Source organism: Dendrobates tinctorius, unplaced genomic scaffold, assembly GCF_039654945.1.
Source record: "Dendrobates tinctorius isolate UK_male_01 unplaced genomic scaffold, ASM3965494v1 ptg000062l, whole genome shotgun sequence".
Taxonomy (NCBI): Eukaryota; Metazoa; Chordata; class Amphibia; order Anura; family Dendrobatidae; genus Dendrobates; species Dendrobates tinctorius.
The window spans coordinates 30,070,887-30,094,637 of record NW_027361730.1 but is presented as its reverse complement, the minus strand read 5'-3'; the positions used below and the strand labels follow the sequence as shown (position 1 = coordinate 30,094,637).

The 23,751-nt window shown below is 42.7% G+C and overlaps 1 protein-coding gene across 4 annotated transcripts in view; it reads right to left on the bottom strand.

Annotated features, from left to right (window-relative positions):
* The window catches only part of STRA6 (signaling receptor and transporter of retinol STRA6), a 219,810-nt gene that overhangs the window by 129,154 nt on the left and 66,905 nt on the right, over positions 1–23,751 (bottom strand). For 2 of the 4 annotated variants that reach the window (XM_073579469.1, XM_073579468.1), the window contains 6 exons: positions 23,548–23,675; positions 23,364–23,430; positions 21,372–21,457; positions 21,125–21,264; positions 12,405–12,571; positions 11,401–11,520 (listed from right to left, as the gene is read on the bottom strand). In XM_073579469.1, the coding sequence (XP_073435570.1) occupies positions 11,401–11,520; positions 12,405–12,571; positions 21,125–21,264; positions 21,372–21,457; positions 23,364–23,430; positions 23,548–23,648 (681 nt within the window). In that variant the 5' untranslated portion in view covers positions 23,649–23,675. Of the gene's footprint in view, positions 1–11,400; positions 11,521–12,404; positions 12,572–21,124; positions 21,265–21,371; positions 21,458–23,363; positions 23,447–23,547; positions 23,678–23,751 lie in introns of those variants that run through there. The other 2 variants (XM_073579470.1, XM_073579471.1) reach the window with 2 other exon arrangements.

Here is a 23,751-nt window from a genome sequence, read left to right as displayed (position 1 = left end):
CAGATGGTGTTTTGTCTGCATCAAAAATTTCTTGAAATTTCATTAAGGCCATTCTTCCCTTCTCCGTGAAATGTTCCCTGTGCCATTGACTGCAACACAATCCCAAAGCATGATTGAGCCACCCCCATGTTTAATGGTTGGCAAGATTTTATTTTCCTGAAATTCTATGCCCTCTTTTCTCCACACGTTCAATTAATCATTGTGGCCAAAGCTTATTATTAATCTCATTGGTCGACAGGTCTTGTTTCCAAAATCCATCAGGCTTGTTTACATGTTCTTTTGTTTACTTCTGACGCTGAATTTTATGGTGAGGATGCAGGAGTAGTTTTCTTTTGATGAATCTACAATGAAGGCCATATTTGTGCAGGTGTCTCTGAAAAGTAGAACAATGCACAACAACTCCAGAATCTGCTAAATCTTTCTGAAGGTCTTTTGCAGTCAAGCCTGAGTTCTCATTTTCCTTACTAGCAATCCTATGAGCAGTTGTCACTGAATTTTTGCATGGTCTCCCAGAACCTTAACTTGACCTCCACTGTTCCTGTTAACTGTCATTTCTTAAATACATTTTGAACTGAGGAAAAGGCAATTTGAAAACTCTTTACTATCTTTTTATAGCCTTCTCCTGCTTTGCAGGCCTCCACCATTTTCATTTTCAGAGTGCTAGTCAGCTGCTTAGAAGAACTCATGGCTGCTGTCTCTTAGCACAAGGTTAGAGGAGCCTGGGTTTTTATAAAGCTGGCAAATTACCATCTCCTGGCCTTTCCTAATGATGACAGTAAACAAGTCATAACCATAACAGGCTGATTAAGGTCTGAAACCTTGGTCAAAGTTATCTGAGCACACAAATTTCCAAGGGTGCCCAAACTTTTGCATCAGCCCATTTTCCTTTTTGTAAGTTTTAAAATGTAAAAGATGAAAATATATTTTTTTGTTATTGCATTAAAAACAAAGGAAATGTGTTCTCTTTAACTTTAGACTTTTTAAAGATCATTTAATCTTCAACTTGCTTAACTGTTCACAATAACAATAATTTTGACGAGGGATGCCCAAACATTTACATGCCATTGTATACAGTCATGGCCAATAGTGTTGGTACCATTGAAATTGTTGAAAATTCTGCAACAAATCTCATCCACAAGACAGGTACACTAATTCCCTGAGGAATCTGCTGTCTTTTCTGTCCCAGGTAGACATGTCATAACAATGAAGACATCATTATATCACAAGTTTTTATTACTGTTGTGTGGGGTGTATGCATGCTGTGTCCCTGCCAGCAAAGTATCCCCGCAGCTAAGTATCCAGAAGCTGCAGTTAATTCAATGGCAGTTAGTCAGGGCAGGAGTCAGGTAACCCACACATTGTACTCCCTTTTTACCATGTGCACTTTCTCTATCTCCCTATGTGCCTTTGTTATCCGCATTCACAGCCCCATACCGTCTCCATCACCACTCGTCCACATCAGCTCTTCTCTACTCGCCTCTCCCATGTACAGCTCCCATGCTCTTTTCACATTCCTGAAAAATCTCAATCCATCTTGCTTAACGATATCACACAATAAACCATGTCATAAATCCAAGAACTACTTGCTCTTTACTGTATTTTTCTACTGCTACATATTTCACGGGATATCGCTCCCAACCCCGGTCCACCATCCGCGAACTTTAACCCTCCCCCACCTAACATCAAAACTTTACTAACCTTATTAACATTACTTGTACTCCTTTATCTCCCGCTTTTAATTGTGCACTCTGGAATAGAGGTCTGTATGCAGTAAGCTTCCTTTCCTGCACAACTACTTTCTGAACAACTCTCTTAATCTGTTGGCCTGCACTGAAAACTGAATTCAGGATTCTAATGCTGTCTCCCCTGCTGCTATTTCTCATGGCGGCTTACATTTCTCCCATTCCTCGAGACAGACTTGGTGGTGGAGTCGGCATACTCCAGTCCCCACAATGCACTTTCCAGGTCATCACCCCAGTTCCAGCACTCTCATTCCATTCTTTTGAAGTACACATCATCAGGCTCTTCCATCCCCTCTCCCTCAGAGTTGCTGTCACATACCATCCCCCAGGCTCACCCACCCAGTTCCTTGACCATTTTTCTGCCTGACTGCCACATTTCATGTCCTCAGAATTACCACCCCTTATCCTGGGAGACTTCAACATCCCCATAAACAGCCCCACTTCCCCATCTGCATTCCAGCTTCAATCTTTAACCACTTATCTCGGCCTCTCACAGCTTTCAACCTCTGAGACACAAAAATGGTAACATCCTTGATCTGGTCTTTGTCCAGCTCTGTTCGATCTCCTACCTAGATAACTCACCACTCTCTGACCACAATATCCTCTCCTTCACGCTCACAAATTCTCACCCACCCCAGCACACTCATACCTACCACACATGCAGAAATCTACAAGCCATTAACCCTCATACACTTTCAGACTCCCTACAACCATCACTGTCCCCAATCTCCTCTTTTTCCTGTCCTGATCAGGCTGACCACCACTACAATGACACTCTCAGAAGCACTCTTGACTAAGTAGCGCCCCTCACCCTCAGAACCTCCAAACACAGAGTTAAACAGTCCTGGCTTACATCGCAAACAAGATTTCTTCAGCGATGCTCTAGGGGTACTGAAAGCTTATGGAGGAAAACATGGCACACCAGAAAACTTCATCCACTACAAATTTATGTGACTCTGCCCTTCATCTCCCCAAACAGACCTACTTCACCACTTGGATCTCCTCACTATCTAACAACCTAAAAAAACTTTTCAACACCTTTCACTCCCTCCTCAGTCCGAAAACACAGGCCCCTACCATAGACATTTGTGCTGATGATCTGACCTCACACTTTACAAGAAAATGGAGAATATCCATCAGGAAATTCACTCCCAGCAGCCAAGTGCTGTGACTCCCATCCCTCCCTGCATCTCCTCTGGCTCACTCTCCACATTTTACCCCGTCACAGAAGGAGAAGTCTCCAGGCTCCTCTCTTCTTCTTCTTCTCATCCTACGACATGTGTAAGGAGGTGGCAGGGACCCTCTTGTGCGTCCTCTCTCCTGAACACTGAGCACATGTCACGTATGGCACCTTGACAGTTATTCATGTTCACTAATGCTAATGTAATGTGCGGTTCCCTAGTGTCGATTAATGTGTGTCATGTATTGTAATGTGATGCATTTGTTATATACTGTGTGTAAGCTAAGGGACACTATAGGGGGATTAAAATAGAGGGGGAAGAGGAGGAACATTAGAGAACGAGAATAGGATAGATAAGAGTGTTGATTTAGGCACAGGCAGCAAGGAGTTAAGTTGATGGGAGGGGCACAGAGCAGAGAAACACAGAGAAGGTAGATATATGAGAGACCCTTTCTGTTTCTGGGGGACACCCGGGCAGTCTGCCCAAGGGGCAGGATGCATACAGTGAGACAGTTACAGGCTATAGGCGATAAGTCTGCAGATGGCAGTAAGGGGCCCATCGGCTGAAGAATCATACAGTTGGGCACCAGCTCAACAGGACTGTTCCCAAGAAGGATCTGTGGTCTACGACCAGGGCGGGAGCAGCTGAGGTGGCGTTCTCTGCACCTTTCCCTATTGGAACCAGACAAGGGGCTGACAGGGAGCTGGTGATGCTGAAGGTACAGATGAGACATGAACTCTCCAAAGATGCTGCCTGGATGGCAGTGGAAAGGAAAGTGCAGACAGGACATAGTCTATCTAGAGGTACCAAGTGTAAAAAGAGAAAAAAGACAGATACTAGAGTTTGTGCGTATGGCAGAGGAAGGGAAAGTACAGGGAGCGTTGCCCTGTGTGAACTGTGCTGCTGATGTGAAGAATGCAAATAAGAAGATGTATCTGTGTTTGAACTGTGCTGTCTGTGACATGAATGTGCTGCTGTTTAGTAAAGTTCAACTGTTGGAAAAGAAGCGTGACTTTGTTGTGTTTCAATGAACCTGGGAGCCAGAAGCTGGAGTAACAGAGGTAACCAACTGTATAGCAGTACCAGGACTTAGTTTGTCTTTTCATGTGCAAAGGGCCGGGGTGCTCACTGTCTGTTGCTTAATGGACTCGCCCACGATTACCACCCTGTGCCACTTTGTTACACATGCACTACTGACCCCATTCCCTCACATGTCCTCCAGTCTTTCCCTCTCCAGTCATCACTACTCGCCTAACATCTTCAATCTCTCACTCTCCTTTGGTATTTTCCCCTCCTCCTTCAAATACTCTATCATTACTCCATTATTAAATAAAACCCTCTCTCGATTCATCATGCAGAAACAACTACAGACCAGTCTCCAATCTCCCCTTCATCTCTAAACTCTTGGCGTGCCTGGTCTACTCCAGTTCTACCTGTTACCTCTCCACTCACTTTGTCCTAGATCCATCACAGTCTGGCTTCCGCCCCAACATTCTACAGAAACTGCACTCATCAAAGTGACCAACAACCTTTTGACAGCAAAACATAACGGTCACCACCTTCTGCTCATTTTTCTTGACCTGCAGCCAGGGTCGTTTATCTAGCTAATCGGTACTCGGACGCCTCCGCTCTGTGCCAGTCATTGCCCTGGCTGCCCATACATCAGGGGTCCCCAACCTGTAGCTCGGGAGCCACATGTGACTTGTGGTCCCATGAATTGTGGCTCACGACTGTCTGCCTGCTTAGTGCATTAGGTCCAGGTCTAGCAAACAGGTATGAAGAGAACATCCCAAAATGGTGAATTTTGTGAGTAGTACTGCACAGAAATGCAGATCTGGATGCACATTTACTGGTCTAAGGGGTTTAGAGATGTTATAGGTATGGTACGCTGGAGGATGGTACTATCTGTTAGAGGAGGTGCTCAAAGCTGGATGTGGGAACCCCTGGATCTCAGTGTACTGCTTTGGAATGACTTCTGTGGAAAAGCTTTGGTTATCATTATACTTGCAATGTGGGCTTTGGTTGACACTACTTTGAAGGGGGTGGGAGCTGGAGGTGGCTTGCGACCCTCTCTCAGTGCTGAATGTGGCTCTCGACCCTCTCTCTAAGCTGAATGTGGCTCTCAAGGTCAGAAAGGTTGGGGGTCACTGCCATACATTATAGGATACAATTTAAACTGCTTGTTGTCACCCACAAAGCTCTCCACAGTGCGGCACCCCCCCTACATTTCTTCCCTCATTTCTGTTTATTGACTTAACCACTTGTTAAACAAGCGATTTTCGACTATAGGTACTGTCACACTTAGCGATGTACCAGCGATCCCGACCAGCAATATGACGCGGTCAGGATCGCTGGTACATCGCTAAGTGGTCGCTAGTGGGCTGCCACACAGGCTGATCTCACTAGCGACATCGCTGGGGACGGGGGTCGCTACTTACCTGTCACACTAGGCGATCCTGCATCCTCCCGCCCGGCTCCATGCTCGTCGCTCGTCTCTCCACAGGAAGCGCCGCAGGAAGCTGACGACGAGAAGCGGCCCAGGATGTTCTCGCGCGATCAGCGATAACCAGTGGTGGAGCGGGTCGTAGGTAATTATCAGACACAGCGATATCGCTAGCAATATTGCTTTAACGTCACAAGTTATAGCGATTTTGCTAGCGATATCGCTTAGTGTGACAGTACCTTAACATCCGCACTAATCCGTACCTCCCAATCCCGGCTCCAAGATTTCTCACGAGTTGCACCAATCCTCTGGAATGCTCCAGCCCAAGAAATCAGGACTAACCACAACTTAGATAGTTTTAGGAGCTCCCTAAAAACAGATCTGTTTAGAGTGGCCTATCACGTACGCTCCATCAAACTCCACTGCACCCAAAAGCACCACATACTGGCTGGTGACCATCTCCTGCAACCTTTATCTGTCCCCATTCCCTCAAGATGGCTGGACTATCATTGTAAATACTCACCTATACTTTGTACCTCCACCCCCTCCCACCTCATTGTAGATTGTAAGCTCTCACGAGCAGGGTCATCATTATCTTTGGTTTAATTATTGCATTATCTTTAACGCTGATACTTATAACTTGTATATGAACTGTTGAATTGTAAAGCACTGCGGAATATGTTGGCGCTATATAAATAAAGATGTATTATTATTATTACTACTACATTTAAGTGTATGTTCACACCACCTTTTTCTTTAGGTGGGCGAAAATGACAAGGTCTTCAAGTGGAAACCGCTTCAGGAAACGCCAGCGTTTACTTCCCTTGAAGATCGTTTTGCATGTTGTTCAGCGTATCCTGAATCTATTTGTAAATGTCTTTTGTTGGGGTTTTCTTAAGCAATTTTTTTGAATGGCTGTTTTTTTTTTTTAAATTTTTGTAACATTTGAATGGGTCACATCAATGCTTTGGTGCCATATTATATGCATTTAACGTTGCCCAAAAATAACTATTGAGAACAGAGAATAAGGATTACATTATAAAAATAAATGTGCACTTTATGCTTATTCTAAATGGTTGCCTGCCGGAAGCTGTGCTTTATGCTTCAAGAGAGCAGTAACACTCTGGAAACGGTTGCCACAGCAATTTTCATGCCCCACACAGCACAGCTAATCACCCGCAAATATTGGAGGACAGGTATAATGCAGCAAACGATGCATACATTCTGCCAGCAGGACTATTAGGGAAAATGACTGATTTGTGTATTGTATCTGCATAACAAAGTGGATAATATAATTCATGAGGAATTCAATTATGAAAAATCAAGTAGAGGGTTAAATAAAGCTTGGTAAGGGTTAAGGACTCTCCAATGGATCCCTCTAAATAGGCAAAAAATACAATTAGGCAGAAGTGTTAATGTTAGGCATGTGCAATTGTCAAAAGTGGAAGCTTTATCCATACTGATTGAGTATGCATGATTATACAAGTTGGTGAAATTCCCAATTATTGTGGCATCTCAGCACTGAAGTACATTTATACTAATTTTAACAGTACGAATATTCATAAATTTGCTACAGTTTATGAAACATATTAGCCAAACCGCTACCATACCACGTGATGTTCTCCATTGAACTGGTAAAGTAGATTATTGGTACGTTATGCTTATTAAGGCTAAGTTCACACATCATTTTTTTGCTGCGCTTTCTGTTGCATTTTTTATGCTAACTAAAAGCTGCATTTTACAGTACCAGCAAAATCTATGAAATTTCTGAAATCTCATGCATGCACTTATTTTTTTAATTACTGACTGAATTGGAAAACCGCTGCTTTTTTGAAAACGGCAGCACATTAAGGGTGAGTGCACACAGTGCGGATTCACCTGCAGATTTTTCCGCGGGGATTTGCAGGTAAAACCGCAGGTAAAGTGACCTGCAGTTTTCATGCGGATTTCCCAGCGGTTTTCCCCTGCGGTTTGACACCTGGACAATGGAACAGGTGTCAAACCACTGCGGAATCCGCAGAAAGAATTGATGTGCTGTGGATTTAAAACCGCAGCAAATCCGCGCAGAAAAATCCGCACCGTGGGCACTGCGGTTTTAAAATCCCATAGGCTAACATGGTACTGTACATTGCTTGTGGATCTGCTGCGGATCCGCAGGGCCAAATCTGCTGCGGATCCGCAGCAGAATCCGCAGCGTTTGCACATACCCTAATACTTTCAGCTTTATTGTAGCGTTTTTTCACCCATAGAAAGCACCAGTTTTTGTAGCGTTTTTTGGTGATGAAAAATTACAGCAGGATTTAAAACTCATTGATTTTTTTATTTTCCCAAGTTTAAACCATAATGTGTTGGTGTCCTCACATAATCATGGATGTTAGTATTAGTAGAGCTTAACTAAATTAGTGAAATGTGTGAAAGTAAACAATGCCTAACCAACTCAATGCCCTACCAATATGTCAAAGTAAACAATGGCCTACCAATTCAACTGCCCCCCTTCTATTTTTACATAAAATATTTTATGGATTCATGTCTTGCATTGGTGACCTAAGAACTTGTTCTGTTATGAACTGGTCACCGAGGAGGATGGCAGGAATAGGCTAGGCCACCAGGAAACCAGAAAGGTTGGTAACCTAGCGGATTGCAGACCCCTAATCCTATCCACACAACTAGCAGTAGCCGTGGAGCGTATCTACGATGCCCTAGATGCCTCGGCACAGCCGGAGAGCTAACTAAGCCTAAAGCAAGAAAGGTGAAATCTAAACTGCCCCGGAGTAGAACCCCAAAGGAATAGATAGCCCCCAAACGTATATTGTCGGTAAGACAAGATGAGACACAAATGCAAGCAGAAAATAGACTGAGCAAATGATGGGGCCCAAACTGACTAGATAGGTTAGGAAAGGAAAGACACTGTCTGCAATCACGCAAAAACCCTAAAAAATCCAACACGCCTGATGTACATAAAACACTGAGGTCTCACGACCTCTCCCCCACTATATCAGCATTCTGGCGAGAACTGGCAGCAAAGCAAAAAAGACTAATATAACAGGGGACTGAACAAACTGACATAAGCTGTAACATATGGAGCGGGATCCAGCCCAGCCCCAGCAGGGAGCGCACTGAACCCTCACAGTAAAGCAGAAAGAGGCAAAACCAGATCAGATGCAAAGGATTAGCAAATGAACAACTTAACTGAAAAATGCAGGATCAGGCTGGAGACAGCAGACCTCAGAATTCACAGGGAGAAACTCATCACCAGCAGCCACTGAAGAAAGCCTGCTCACTTAAATACTCCAGTCAGTAACCCCAGATTTCCAATCATCGTCGTCAAGTGGCAGACTTCGGCCAGCTCTGCTACCCACAGTAACCATCAGAGGGAGCCCCGACTCAGAAGTCAAATCGAGAGAGTTCACAACATTGTACCTTGTATTGTTCATGCTTGGAAGGTGGAAGCAAAGCTGAACTTTGGTATCCTGAAAACGCAGCAAAAACAAAGCAAGAAAAGCAGAAAAAAGGCAGCAAAATCTGCTTTTTTGCTGCAGCTTTTTACTGCCATGAGATCAGATTTTGGCTGCAGAAAAAAAAGCAGCAAAAAAAAAAAAAAACAATGTGTGAACAGAGTATAAATCTCCCAACAAATCAGGAGAGCACATACATTCAGAAGATTGAAAAAACAAACAGTGACCTTGGTAATATTTCCAGAGATACCTACAGCTCAGCAGAGTTAGAAAAGAATTAAGTGCTTTTAGAAATTGCAGAAAAATCAGATGCCCTTGAAAGTCACTACAAAAAACTTTGAACAGATTCTATAGAAATGTAACAGAAAGAAATACATGTAGAAAGGATCTATTTTACATAAATGTAACCTAAATTGCACCCATCCACTATATTCACATCACCTGATAATTAATCAGATAAAGTCTGCGTTAAGTAACAGCCAGTCACCATGGGAAACCAGGCTGATTAATCACATGGGACAGATTTTTGGGACAATGAGTCTATTCAGTGGGACTTCGCTCCCCACTTGAAATCCCTTTACATGGATATGACTTAGGTAACATCTAATGTGGGCTGCAGCAATGCCAACTTTCTCCCAGGCACAGATTGCCAGGATTCAGGATGGTAAGAGGACGGCAGTGTGTAGTTATAGGTCCACTTCTATCTACAGCAGGAGTACGTCCACAGTATGTCCTTCTACACTCCATAAGATCACCTAATCTATATGAACACCAGTGAGCTCTATCATGAAATATACCATGGAGATAACTATACGAATAGACTATGGCATGAATCAATTACAATTAGGTCACTATTAATATTTCAAAGTGAATGAAATCCACAACTCACTAAAGATGTAACAAAAGTAATCTTGACTCCAATAACACTGCACAAGGATAGATACAAAAAAGTGTAAGGCTATGTTCACACAAGGCGTTTTTGCTGCTTTTTTATCTTCAGCAAAATTTGATGTCTTGGCAGGAAAGAAGCTGTGACAAAACGTTTTTTGCAGCGGTTCTTGTGCTTTTTTTTTCCTGCAATTTTTTTCATGCTACGTTTGTCTCTTGCAAGTTTGGTGCAAAGAAAAAATCTCATTCTGTTTAACCAGGTTTTGGCACAAAAAAAGTGCAAAACCGGGTACTTGAGTTTTTTGATGCAGATTTTCACCATTTTTTCACCACCAATGGGTGAAAAACGCAGAAAAAAAACACTGAAAGAAAGGAGAAGCTCTATTGTCCAAAAAAAAAAACCCATGCAAAGCGCAAAATACTGAGGACAAAAAAAGCTGTGTGCATGGGATTTCTGAAATCTCATAGACATAGCTGGTACTGTAAAACACAGCTGAAAATTTGCATAAAAAAACCTGAAAAAACGCCTAGTGTGAACATAGCCTAAATTGACATCGGTCAATGGCTTGTGCAATGTTACTTTACTAGTGACAAGTTATCAGGATAGTGCATTGTGAGTCATGATAACCTCTGCCACATGCTTTATGTATATCAGGTGACATTTGGCAGCCGATGATGATGATTATATCTGTGTCTGGCCAGTTTTGTGGTCACTGTGCTTTCAGTGTCATTGGTGCATTGTGACTGGCACTATAACGTAGTTTGGCACAATATATAATAGCAGCACTGATGTCGGCTCCGTTATTGGGGCGAAGTGGGAGGCTCTGTTGCGAGGTCTATGGCTGGCCAGTTTTGAGGTCACTGTGCTCTCACTGTTATGGGTGCATTGTGACTGGCACTGTAATGTAGCTTGGCATCATATATAAAAGGAGCGTTGAGGCTTGCACGATTATGAGGGCACTGTGGCTGGTTCTGTTACGGGGTCACTGCGCTCTTACTGTTATGGGTGCATTATGACTGGCACTTTAAAATATGTAGCTTGGCATCATATATAAAAGGAGCAAGCACTGACGCTGGCTCCATTATGGGGGCACAGTGGGTGGCTCTGCTATTGGTGTACTCTTCCAGTTGCAGCCTCCATCCCAAGAATGCTTTTAACAATTACAGTATGATATAATACAACTGAACCTGCCAAATGACAGAAGATACAAGTATGTAGAATAGCCAAGTAGATTGGGGAAGGCATCGGTATAAAACTTTACTGAAGATGTCTGCCTTGTGATGTGAAGTAAGAAGGAGATTTCGCTTTAGTAGTTGATAAGTTAGCTGTTTGTTTTAATAAAAAAAGCGTAGAGAAGGAAATACAACGCTTTAACGCACCAATCACCTCGTCAATAATTCTCCTATATAGAGAAGTAAGGTACATTAACATACGCGAACAATAGTCCAGCATTAAGAAAAAAAATACCAGAATCCAACAACCCAATCCCTCCATTAATACCCACAGCAGGACATAACTCAGTTGATGCCAGCTCACACTAAACCCCGCTATTTTTATACAGCGCAAAAGAAATCTTGCCAGACATCTTTTCAAGCTGTCAGTCATTCTTAAACACAGCATGGCGCATTGCATACAGTATAAGCCTCTATTCTAAGCACGCAATCTATGCAGAAAAGAGATTGCTACCTACCTGCTCGGTGGGAGAGGGCTGGCGAACTTTTTGAAGGACAAGCGTAGGATAGATGATACTTAGCAGAAGAAGGCAGCAGATCTGGGGCACAGTTGCTAATAGGGAGTAATATCTATAGAACTGAGAGTTGAAAGAGAAAAAAAATCATTAGACTTGTTATCTATTGCACAGAGTTAGGTTTCTTCAGATATTGTGGCTGGTTCTTGTCACATGGCAGAGAATTGCACACCAGGAAAACCCACAAAGCCTCACCACGAATGACTGTAGTTGTGCTTCTAGTACAAGTGAAGCACTAAACCACCAAACCATAGCAATTCACATTAAATCCAGATGGAGTCTTTTTTGGTTGTGTGCTTTTAGTCTACATGGAAAAAACTGGAGCTTAACTGCTACCTGCTGTACATGTACAGGTATGCACATAAACATCTGCCCAGCTATGACACGTATGTCTGCCACCGAAGCCACCACTAATCTGATATTAGACAGAGTGAAGGAGCTGCACACCTAAAAGTACTTGAAATGCTTCAAATAGGATTATTGTCAGTATTTCATATCCATTGGTGAGACAGTGGTAAGTACAGTATTACATTAACATTTTGAGTGAAAACCAATCATCCTGCTTGCGGTGAATCCTACCCTGCAACCTGGACTCCTTTGACCAATATGCATTGAACATAGACTATTCATCTGAAGAAGGGTTTTCGCCTGAAACGTTAGGCATAATACTGTACTTACCCCAGTGTAACCAATGGATATGAAATACTGACAAAAAATCCTATTTGAAGTATCTCTATGTGCCTTTAGGAGTGCAGCTCCTTCATTCTGCCTACTACTGGTCTACAGGAGCTCGGTGGTTGGCTCCAGAGGAACTAGCACCCTTCTCAAGTTTAGCACCCTTTTCTAAGTTTAGGCTAAAGTATTTTACTAGTAATTTACTATTATCCTTACCATGGTTTTCCACTTTTTTCCATTTACCTAGCATTGTTTTATTTTCTTTGGCTTACCTGTGTTGTCTGTGGACATTCCGCCTTCTGCCATATTAATGCCCCACAGTGCATCCATGATAAGATGGTTCCAGCTACATAACCAGTTATTTTTTGCACACTGTTACTTGCCAGAAGTGGGTAATACAGTGCAGGGTAATAGAAAAGAGCAAAGATTTTCCAAAGCTCTGCAGATACATAATATTATATTCCATGAGAAAATAAAAAAAAAGAGGGCAACAAAAATTAGATGAACATTGGTATTGAATTGTGTCATCAGAATATTTTTAATGCATTAAATGAGTTTTCCAGTTATCGAAAACCCCTGTATCCCCTGCTTCAGTTTGTTTCTAAAATAACACACAGGGCTTTACTTAACCTCTCCAGGTCTGGGCTTAGGCTATGTGCACACGTAGATTTTGGTCCTGCGGATTTGTAAAAAGCTGCAGGTAAAATCTCAGGTCAAAAGACCTGCGGATTAGCCTGCGGCTGAGCCCTGCGGTTTCACACCTCTACAATCGAGAAGGTGTGAAACCGCAGCGGAATCCGCACAAAGAATTGACATGCTGCGGATTTGAACACATAGCAAATCCGCGTGGAAAAAGCTGCAGCATGTGCACAGCGTTTTTCAGTTTACTATTGAAAACAATGGTGCTGTACAACGCACCTAAATCTGCTGCGGACCCGCAGAGCCTGAAACGCTGTGGATCCGCAGCAGAATCTGCAGCCTTAGTTTCCAGAGTTGTTAATGGTCTCTGTTGATGGCTGGGATGATTTAGCGAATCCTGCTTTGAGCAGGGGGTTGGACCAGATAGCCCAGGAGGTCCCTTCCAACTCTACGATTCTATGATTCTATGTCTGCAGCACTGATGTCAAGTGGACAGTGCAACAGTTAATATCTGAGCTCAGAAACTTTGAGTGGCTCGTAACACCAACTAGGGCAGAGTCGCTCAGTTCAGTTACTTACTGACAGCAGCGTTCTTGATGTGATGTCAGTGCTGAAGACAAGAACAGATACGGGGAGCAGCAGTAGGGACTGAGCTTAGACCTGGGGAAGGTTAGAAACAAAGCTCAGGTTGAGGGACAGGGATTTTCCAAAAGAATAAATCTCCTTTAACTTTATTATTACAAGTAATGTGTGCAACATTAATTGATCACATGTAACAGTGATTTTACTTTTATTTGGTACAATTTTCTGTTTTAAAGGGAATCTGTCACCCCATTTTTGCTCTTCTGTAATGCTGTAGATAAGCCCCCAAAGTAACCTGAAAGATAAGAAAAACGAGTTAGATTATAGTCACCCGGTGGTTCGGTCCGATGGGTGTCGCGGTCCGGTCCGGCGCCTCCCATCTTCTAGAGATGACGTCTTCCTTCTTACTTCTGCCGGGACTCCTGTGCAGGCATACTTTCTCTGCCCTGTTGAGGGCAGAGTAAAGTACTGCAGTGTGCAGGTGCCGGACCTCCCTGACCTTTCCCAGCACCTGTGCACTGCAGTAGTTCACTCTACCCTCAACAGGGCAGATATAGTACACCTGCGCAGGAGCCACGGCAGAAGTAAGTAGGATGATGTCATCTCTAGAAGATGGGAGGACCCGGACCATGACACCAACCGCACCGGACCACGCCCCCCGTTGAGTATAATCTAACTTGTTTTTCTTATCTTTTAGGTTACATCGGGGGCTTATCTAAAGCATTGCAGAATGCTGTAGATAAGCCCCTGATGGCGGTGGCCGCAGCTCATAGGCCAAAAATGGGGTGACAGATTCCCTTTAAGAAGAATTTTCAGATCATTGTTTGACGCAAAGTATTTAACATTAGCAAATTTTAAAATTACACATACGGTTGCACAAAAAATATTCCACCCATTGAAAATTAGGTGTATTAGCAAAATGTATAAGCTTTCTGCTTTTGCAATAAACCTATCAAAGAAGAACAATTTAAACACCTCAACCCCAAAAACTGAAATTCAAACTTGCAAGCTTCGATTAATTTTTACAAAAAATTTGATTGTCAAATTGATTCACTACAAATTGCAAATACTCCAAATTCCCTGAAGAGACATGTATAACACTCTAAGGTCTCAGTGGACTATACCCAATCAATTTCAAGCTCTTTAGCACAAACCCAGCCTTAGTAATGGCAAAGTGACCTTTAACATACATGGCTATAGGTCAATGTATGGTAACCTTGCCACACACTATCTGTAATGTTTATTTACTGTATTATGGCTTTCTCTCATTACCTCTATGACTAAGCAGTGAGCTGTGATACCTTCTCACTATCCAGATTCACCCCAAAATGGCTGCTGCGATCTCTTTATGACAGGCTGTACTATACCTTATGATGTGATAGCTGCAAGGCACTATGGGGAAGTTCACCTGGCTGCACCCAGGGTCATTTGAGCCTTCTATGCTATGGATGATCAATCTTCTGTAATTTGTAAAATGGCAGCAGCTACATCTGAAGATTTGGGCAATTGATTCTTAAATTGTTAGAATTCCCTGGGTACAGTGAATTCCTAAAAACTCTTCATGAATTTGATGCACATAGAATCAATTTGCTTATCTTTAGTAAGTAATCTCTCCAAATATAGTCCAAATATAGCACAAAGTCCACTTTTAATTATTACTGCAGTCTCAGAATTACACAACCTCTTCATAACAAGCGTCATTATTACTTAGGAACCTGTTATGACCTTCTACCATTGTGATGCATAGCCAGACACCAGTTTCTTGCAGCATTCCTGAGGAATCATAGCCCATTCCTCACAGTCAATGACTTCCAATTCACGAATATTTTTGAGTTTACACGCTGCAACCACCATCTTCTAATCTCGCCACAGATTATCCATGGACTCAGGTGACTGTGATGGCTTTTCATTATTTCTTCTAAGGCTGGAATCACAACAGCGTATGGCATCCAATGCAAGAGCATCGAATGCAATATGCTAATGACACTACGCTTCTGCTCTGCTGTGAGAGTGAGCGGAGTGTCATGCTACTGTCCTCCATCTCCTCCATGGCCTGACTCGGTGCATTTTGGACTGCACTGGAACCACATCCGAGTACAGTCTGATGTTTCACATGCACCAGAGATTCATCGAGCCAAGTCTCGCTGCCAATCGCAGCATGTTGCAATAGTTGTCTCATGTCAAATTGGCGAGAGAAGATAATTTCAGATGTGAACTGCCCAATAGTCTAACACTGCGCTGAGTGCGATGCAGTATTTTATTGGACATAACTTGGCCATGTTAAACGCTAGTGTGACTACTGACTGAAACCAAGCCAACTGGTCTTTGAGTTATGCTTCGGATGATTTCCTGTTAGCTGTCATTGGAATAGTCAAGCGTCAGCTTCCTCACAGAAAACATGATGTTTTCTCCCAACAATTATTGATATTTGAGTGAATCAATCTTGCTGCCCTTCACAGGCAGCAGGTTTAATATGTCAGAAAAAGCAAAGCAGCCCTAGAGCATCACCATGTTACCGTGATGATTCATTGTAGGCAGTGTTTTTTTTTGTTTTTTTTTTAGTGCTGTTGAAATAATTCTTATTATTGTGTATGTTTCATCAACTATTATTTTGTACTGTTTAACAGAGCGTGTTATATTGCCAATAATTCATTGTTAAAAAAACAAAACAAAACAAAAAAACAGGAAATTCACACTGTGTGTGCAGCTGAAGCATACTTTTACTGTCATTTTGCAAGCTGACAGACAAGATGAGATCCTAAGCTAAAAGAAATATCAGTTGTAAACTGTTATCTTTGTTCCTGAATAAACATATAGTATTCACTACTGAACAGTACAGAGATTAATCCGCTGTCAACAAGTACATGCTTTCATTTTCTTCTTCCAGACATAATGCTGATCCAAAGGCCCCACAAAATTCAGTTTTTGTTTCATTTCTTCCCCAAATAGAACCCTAAAATTTCTGTAGCTTTTTTCAGTTGGTCTTATAGGAGCCAAGTTTTGTTTTGCTTGGCGTTGGGTTCCTGTCGCTGCACAGCAGGAATCCCGAGCCTTGCATTCGGTAGTCTCCCATTCCTCTCCGACCACAGAAGAGGTTGCTCAGCAGACTCATCGATCTAGGCGCTCTGCTCAGACCAGCTCCGTGGGTTTGGTTGCTGCTGCCACCTCTGGTCCAGCTATTGCAACGCATGCTGGTCAGCAGAGAGCTACTTCAGGGACCAAGTCCTCCTTTCGGTCCACTGACCATGCCCGTGGGACGATCTCGCATTGGAGATCGGAGGTCACATGCTCAGGTGTTTCTCCAGCTCGGATTGGACCATCAGGAAGGTCAGGAAGGTCCCGGAAAGACGCTGCTATAAAAAGTTCACATGGCCGCTCGGCCATGTGCTAGTATAGACTGATAGACTGCATTACCAGACTATGAGGAGTGAGTGTTGTATGCATGTATGAATGTCTCTGGTGAATGACTCGAAACCCCTACCCTTGGTACGCATGTGTTGTGCAGCCTAGCCTGTTAAGCGCCCAGGCTTAGGTGTAGGTAGAGGCAGAGTCTGAGACTGGTATCAATGTCCACCAGTGGCTCTGCACGCCACAGTGCGTGTGCTCGACACTCCACCATAGTCAGCGTCTATAGTGGCGTCCGCAGGTGCGACGCCACGCGCTCAGAAGGTCTAGAGGGACTCTGACCCCGTGTCCTTGGGGCAGAGTTCTGTGACCGCATTCTGTGCGCTCCTTTGCCGAGCTCTGTGAGCTAAACAGGCTCCGGCATTTATGTTCTGCGGTAGTGTGGCTCTGCGAGGTAACAGAGTTCGCCCTGTTCACACTGGGTGACGTTAACCCACGTGTGACCTTTTGTATACCACTTTATACTTCCGCCATTACTAAGCAGCAGTTTACCAGCCCTGCACAATGGACCCCAGGCTGTGAACGCACCTTACTATTACACTGCGTGCAGAATTATTAGGCAAGTTGTATTTGAGAGGATTCTTTTTATTATTGAACAACAACTATGTTCACAATCAACCCAAAAGACTCATAAATATCAAAGCTTAATATTTTTGGAAGTTGGAGTGGGTTTTTTTTAGATTAGGAGGATATCTGTTTTTTCAGGTAACTATTACTGTACAGAATTATTAGGCAACTTAATAAAAAACAAATATATACCCATCTCACCTGTTTATTTTCACCAGGTAACCAATATAACAACACAACATTTAGAAATAAACATTTCTGACATACAAAAAAAAAAAAAAACAGTGACCAATATAGCCACCTTTCTTTACGATGACACTTAAAGCCTTCCATCCATAGATTCTATCAGTTGCTTCATCTGTTTACGATCAACATTGCGTGCAGCAGCCACCACAGCCTCCCAGACACTGTTCGGAGAGGTGTACTATTTTCCCTCCCTGTAGATCTCACATTTTATGAGGGACCACAGGTTCTCTATGGGGTTCAGATCAGGTGAACAAGGGGGCCATGTTATTATTTTTTCTTCTTTTAGACCTTTACTGGCCAGCCATGCTGTGGAGCATTTGGATGCATGTGATTGAGCATTGTCCTGCATGAAAATTATGTTTTTATTGAACGATACCGACTTCTTCCTGTACCACTGCTTGAAGAAGGTGTCTTCCAGAAACTGGAAGTAGGTCTGGGAGTGGCGCTTCACTCCATCCTCAACCCGAAAAGGTCCCACAAGTTCATCTTTGATGATACCAGCCCATACCAGTTCCCCACCTCCACCTTGCTGGCGTCTGAGTCGGAGTGGAGCTCTCTGCCCTTTACTGATCCAGCCTCGGGCCCATCCATCTGGCCCATCAAGAATCACTCTCTTTTCATCAGTCCATAAAACCTTAGAAAAATCAGTCTTAAGATATTTCTTGGCCCAGTCTTGACGTTTTATCTTGTTTCTTGTTCAAAGGTGGTCATTTTCCAGCCTTCCTTACCTTGGCCATGTCCCTGAGTGTGGCACACCTTGTGCTTTTTGATACTCCAGTTACGTTGCAGCTTTGAAATATGGCAAAACTGGTGGCAAATGGCATCTTGGCAGCTTGACGCTTGATTTTCCTCAATTCATGGGCAGTTATTTTGCGCCTTTTTTTATCAACATGCTTCTTGCGACCCTGTTGGATATTTGACATGAAACGCTTGATTGTTCGGTGATCACACTTCAAAAGTTTCAAGACTGCTGCATCCCTCTGCAACACATCTCACAAAAGGAAGTTGCCTAATAATTAAGCACACCTTATATAGGGTGTTGATGTGATTAGACCACACCCCACCTCATTACGGAGATGCAAATCACCTGATTTACATAATTGTAGGTTAGCTTTCAAGCCTCTACAGCTTGCAGTAGAACAACATGTGTAAAAAGGATTATGTGATCAAAATACTCATTTGCCTAATAATTCTGCACACAGTGTATTTTATCATTTGGTGCGTTCCGCCAGCCCTAACAGTTTTTGAGTCAGTAAAGGTTACATCTTAGATTTAAGGTACATATAGATGTACCAAAACTCTAAGTGCCTGCTGCCACCAAATGTTGCTGCAGGTCTTTTGCGCTCCTTTGAGTGCTTCTGATCACCTGCCTTCTCAGGAGTTTGGTGGCACAGTGAATGAAAGCCTCTTCCTTTTTCCAGTACTATATCTGTCAGTTTAACAAGTGTCCTTTTAACTGTGAAATTGCAAACAATGCTTCCTACTGTAAGGGGTGTATGGGACTGTCAATACTCCACTCCCATCCTTTGGGTTGATACTGTGAATATTATGTGCATAATGTAATGTATATAATTGCTGTGTTGTGTATCTGTTATTAGGGCAAGTATAGTACTCACTTCTGGCCACTGGATGGGGCAGTAAAGTGAATGTAAGATAGTATAGTGTAGCAAATAGTTAAATATAGGAGAGGTCAGCTGCAGCTAAGAGAGGGAGAACTTCCTCAAAGGAGTTAGTCAGGCCATGGTGCCCAAACAGCCTGCACAAGCTTAAGTGCCCGGAATGATAGCAGTGACAACGCAACTTTTGTCAAGGGAGAAGCCCAGCCATCCACAGCATCAGGCCAGAACAGCAGCGAGCCAGAACAGCAGTGGGCCACAGCAGCATAATGTGGCAACTTATCACATGGGTTGATGCCCTCAGATCTGGGGCAAAACGGCTGAGGGAACTCCCAGATGCAGTGAGTTTGGACTGGGAGGATGCTGTGTCCTCACAGGAGACAATACAGAAGGGCAAGTCAGTCACCATGTGGCATCTGACTTCAGAGGCTGATACTCTCATGTCTGGGGTGAAACAGACTAGGGAATGTCTATCCATAACAGAGCTGAACAGGGATGATGCTGAGGAACCGTACAATACGGTCCGACCCGGGTACATGCTGTGTGACAGAGAGAGAAGTGCAGGGAAAGAAGAAGAAATGTGCAATGTGGAACATGTTGTAAATGCTGTGAAGAATATGGATGTGCTGCGTAAAGAAACCAGTAAAGTTGTTCTTTTGAAAGTTGAAATGGACTGTCTCTATTCATGCGGAACCGTCTATAGGGAGCCTTCAGCAGTGCAGAGAGGACCCTGATGGCACAGAAATTAAAGCCACAGGTATGCAGAGTAAAGGACATAATTTTCATGTGATGGGAGGACTGGATACAGATATACCGGTGTCCTTGGCCATGACTATGGCCCTGGCCCTCCCTCACACTACTACATCCCTAAAAGCATTCACTTTTCTGAAGAAGTTCTGGAAGATTTTGAAGTGGCCGTCACAGTAGCCTGACTTGAACTCAACAGAAAATCTTTGGTGAGATTTGAATAAGGAGGTTACAGCATGCAAACTGAAGAATATTACTGAACTGGAAGCCATTGTCCATGAGATAAGGACTAACGTTCATCAGGAATACTGTGCCAGAAGTTGGTATTTGGCAGTGCATCACATTAGCAGCAGGTAGTAACAGTCAAGTTGTGCTCTGCTAAAAATTAAACATACTTGTCCGAGACTGCAGTAGTCATTAAAAGTAGCATTTTCTGATAACTTTGGAGAAACCACTTGTTATATTGTTGTGTTGAGGTATTTCAATTTTGACTGCATCCTCTTCAATCTCTTTAGCTATACTGCTGATAAAGGGAATCTGTCACCCCATTTTAGCGCTATAAGCTGCGGCCACCGCCATCAGGGGCTTATCTACAGCATTCTGTAATGCTGTAGATAAGCCCCGATGAAACCTGAAAGATAAGAAAACATGTTAGATTATACTCACCGGGGGGGCGCGGTGGGTGTCGCGGTCCGGTCCGGCACCGCCCTTCTTCATACGATGATGTCCTCCTCCTTGTTTCTCCCTCGGCTCCTGCGCAGGCGTACTTTCTCTGCCCTATTGAGGGCAGAGTAAAGTACTGCAGTGCGCAGGCGCCGGGAAAGGTCAGAGAGGTCCAGCGCGTGCACACTGCAGTACTCTGCTCTGCACTCAACAGGACAGATAAAGTACCCATGCGCCGGAGCCAAGGGAGAAACAAGGAGGAGGACATAATTGTATGAAGATGGGAGGCGCCGGACGGGATGGCGACACCCATCGGCCCGGACCGAACGCCGGGGTGAGTATAATCGAACTCTTTTTTTCTTATCTTTTAGGTTACATCGGGGGCTTACCTACGGCATTACAGAATGCTGTAGATAAGCCCCTAATGGCGTTGCCGGCATCTGATAGGGCTAAAATGGGGTGACAGACTCCCTTTAAGCTCAAGAAGACCATCAAACTTTGTGAAGGTAGAATGGTATAGTGAATACCTTTGTAAGGTCCATGACTGGTTGGCATGAAGTTCAGAGCGGTAGGGTCTAAAAGCATCCGAAAGATTGATGAAAACAGCAACCCAAAAGCTGCACATGGTATCCAGTTGTTTCCAGAACCTTCTAGGAGATTTAAAGGGCTGTAAATATTAGTATAAAAGATAAATATGATGAACAATACAGAAGAAAAAGTGACTGAATGGAGAATTGGTTTAAACCAGGGAGGGAGATGGTGACCACAAAATACCTTAGAACACCAGGGATGCCCCAACAGAAAGAGGTGCAAAGTTTTTGCCTTCGAACCAGGAAACATAGAAGCAGCAATGTACATAGCTAGAAGAAGATACATGTGCGTGATAAATTATAAAGATGTATAAAATTAAGAAGAGTTAATGACAATATAGAAATGAAATTGAATTCACATAGAATACTAAATAGTAGTAAAACATGTACCTTCTACATTTCTGTAAATGGCAGGTAAAAACTCTTAAGGGATAACTGCACTCTTAAGAAAACTTGACAAATGATAGAGACATGTTGAATTGAAGGAGCGAAAACTCATAGCTGAACACTGCTCTTGTTTGGCACTAAAGGTCCCCATGCAGATTAGACTAAAATTACCAATCCTGCTGATTTCACAAGGATTTGATATATATTGGGGCCTCCCTACTTCACCTGACAAATGATGTGGAAGGGGAGAAGGATCACAAAGATGAATTCTTTACAAGCGATACTTTTTTTGGTGGGAAGATAAGTTACTGCCAGAGAATACATGAGCGCTCGAGCGAGCTTAGCTTGCCGATGAATATGGATGTCAGCCAAACTCTTATTTAGCCAACACTTATACAATGTGTATGGCCAGATTTAAAACAGACTTAATAGAAAGAGTACTTCCTCAGTGTTAGAGTGAAGCATTTCTGCGCTTTAGTTTTAGTGATCAGTGGAGGTCGCAGCACTTGGATCCCCACAGATCAAAACTTCTGACATGTCTCTATGTTGTGCAGCTGCGTTTTAACTATGGAACCCTGATGAAATTTAGCTTTCATTTAAACTAATGAAGATGATGAAACAAACTTTACTTTTTGCAGTCCCTCTGCACTTTTTTGCTATAATACTATATATAAAGTATGTATGCAGTTACTGGTTTACATTTCAAACAGTATCATTTAAAAAAAAGTCCAAGTAGGAACAAGTAAAAAAACTGGTTCTGATTCATAATGGCTGCAATAGTTTATAGATTATGGGATGCACAGTTGACTCCGTGATACACCCTCCACAACCCTCCCATAAATCTGCTCTTGATATGTAAAATAAAAAAATCTTTTTGATGGAGAATTTTGACTAAAACATGTTGGTAGCTAAATGATACGCAAAAGCACATTTTAAGGTGTGTAATGCTTGTTAATATTCAACAACACAGAAGTTCCAATAGCTAAGCTTCCATCACCACCTGGATTGTATTTTAAATAACCTAAGCAAGTAATTATATATTCTAACTGGCTATATAAGGAGGCACTCTTATTGCATGTAGCTGTCATTTAGCAGGAAATATTTAGATTTCATTAACATCACTAGCTTACAAGTTAATGCAAAGGTAAAGCCTAGAAGAAGCCATTCTAGGTGTCATATGCATGATTCACTTTCTTTTTGATTTTTTTTCTTACTTTTGGCCAATATTTAAAAAAATACAATATGCTAAGAAGTAACTCTAGCAAGTGCAGTAGTTGGGGGTGGAGAAATAGTAAGGAGGCGCACACATCTTGTAGAGAGGAGGAGGTGCTAGCTGAACAGGACTGATCCAAATTTCAACAGACCAAGGTTAAACCAGCTGCACTCTCGATCATTTGCAAAAGTTTTTAATAAATGAAAATATTGACACCACAAAAAGAAAAATATATAACTTTTAGGCAAAAAAAATCAAGAAGCGTGTGACATTTTGACCCCATGCGGGTCTTTTTCAAACGACGCTAGAGTTGATTTTAATTGTCCCAACAAATGTTGCACGGTTTAAGGTGATGGGGAATTGCATGGAGATGAGGTGTCTGAAGGCGCGTTTGAGTAGTTGGAGGTGACATCTAATTCCTGGTGCCTAATGGTCCTTCTATCCCATAGGAGTAGGGTAGTAGTTATAGTCAAGGGGTCACCAGATTGTACCAGACATGTCACAAACCTACAGTATTTATCATTTGGATGTAATAAGAAAAAACAAAAGAAAGTAGTAATAATTTTATACACTCACTGATACAGGTGCAAGGATAAGGTGGTATAATCCATCAGACATGGTTGGAAAACACGGTAAGATAATTCTAGAACAAAATTAAACTTTGATATTTATCACTTGCTGTTAGTTCATGTTACATATCAACTAAAATGGTTTCTCATAATAAACAAAGACTTTCAAAGCAGAGAAAAGTTCCACTTACTCATGGGGTGGTATTGTTGGTTCTTGGGGATCATCAATATACCAGTCATCATAAAGCAGGTCATCTTGTCCTGGCTCAGGGCTTGGCTCTAGACTTGACATAATGTTTCCCACTCACTGCTCCTAAAACTGGACGAGAAAGAGTCCACCTTATATAACCATGCTCAGCTGACTGCCCGGCACAGCATCCTTTTGTTTAGGGGAT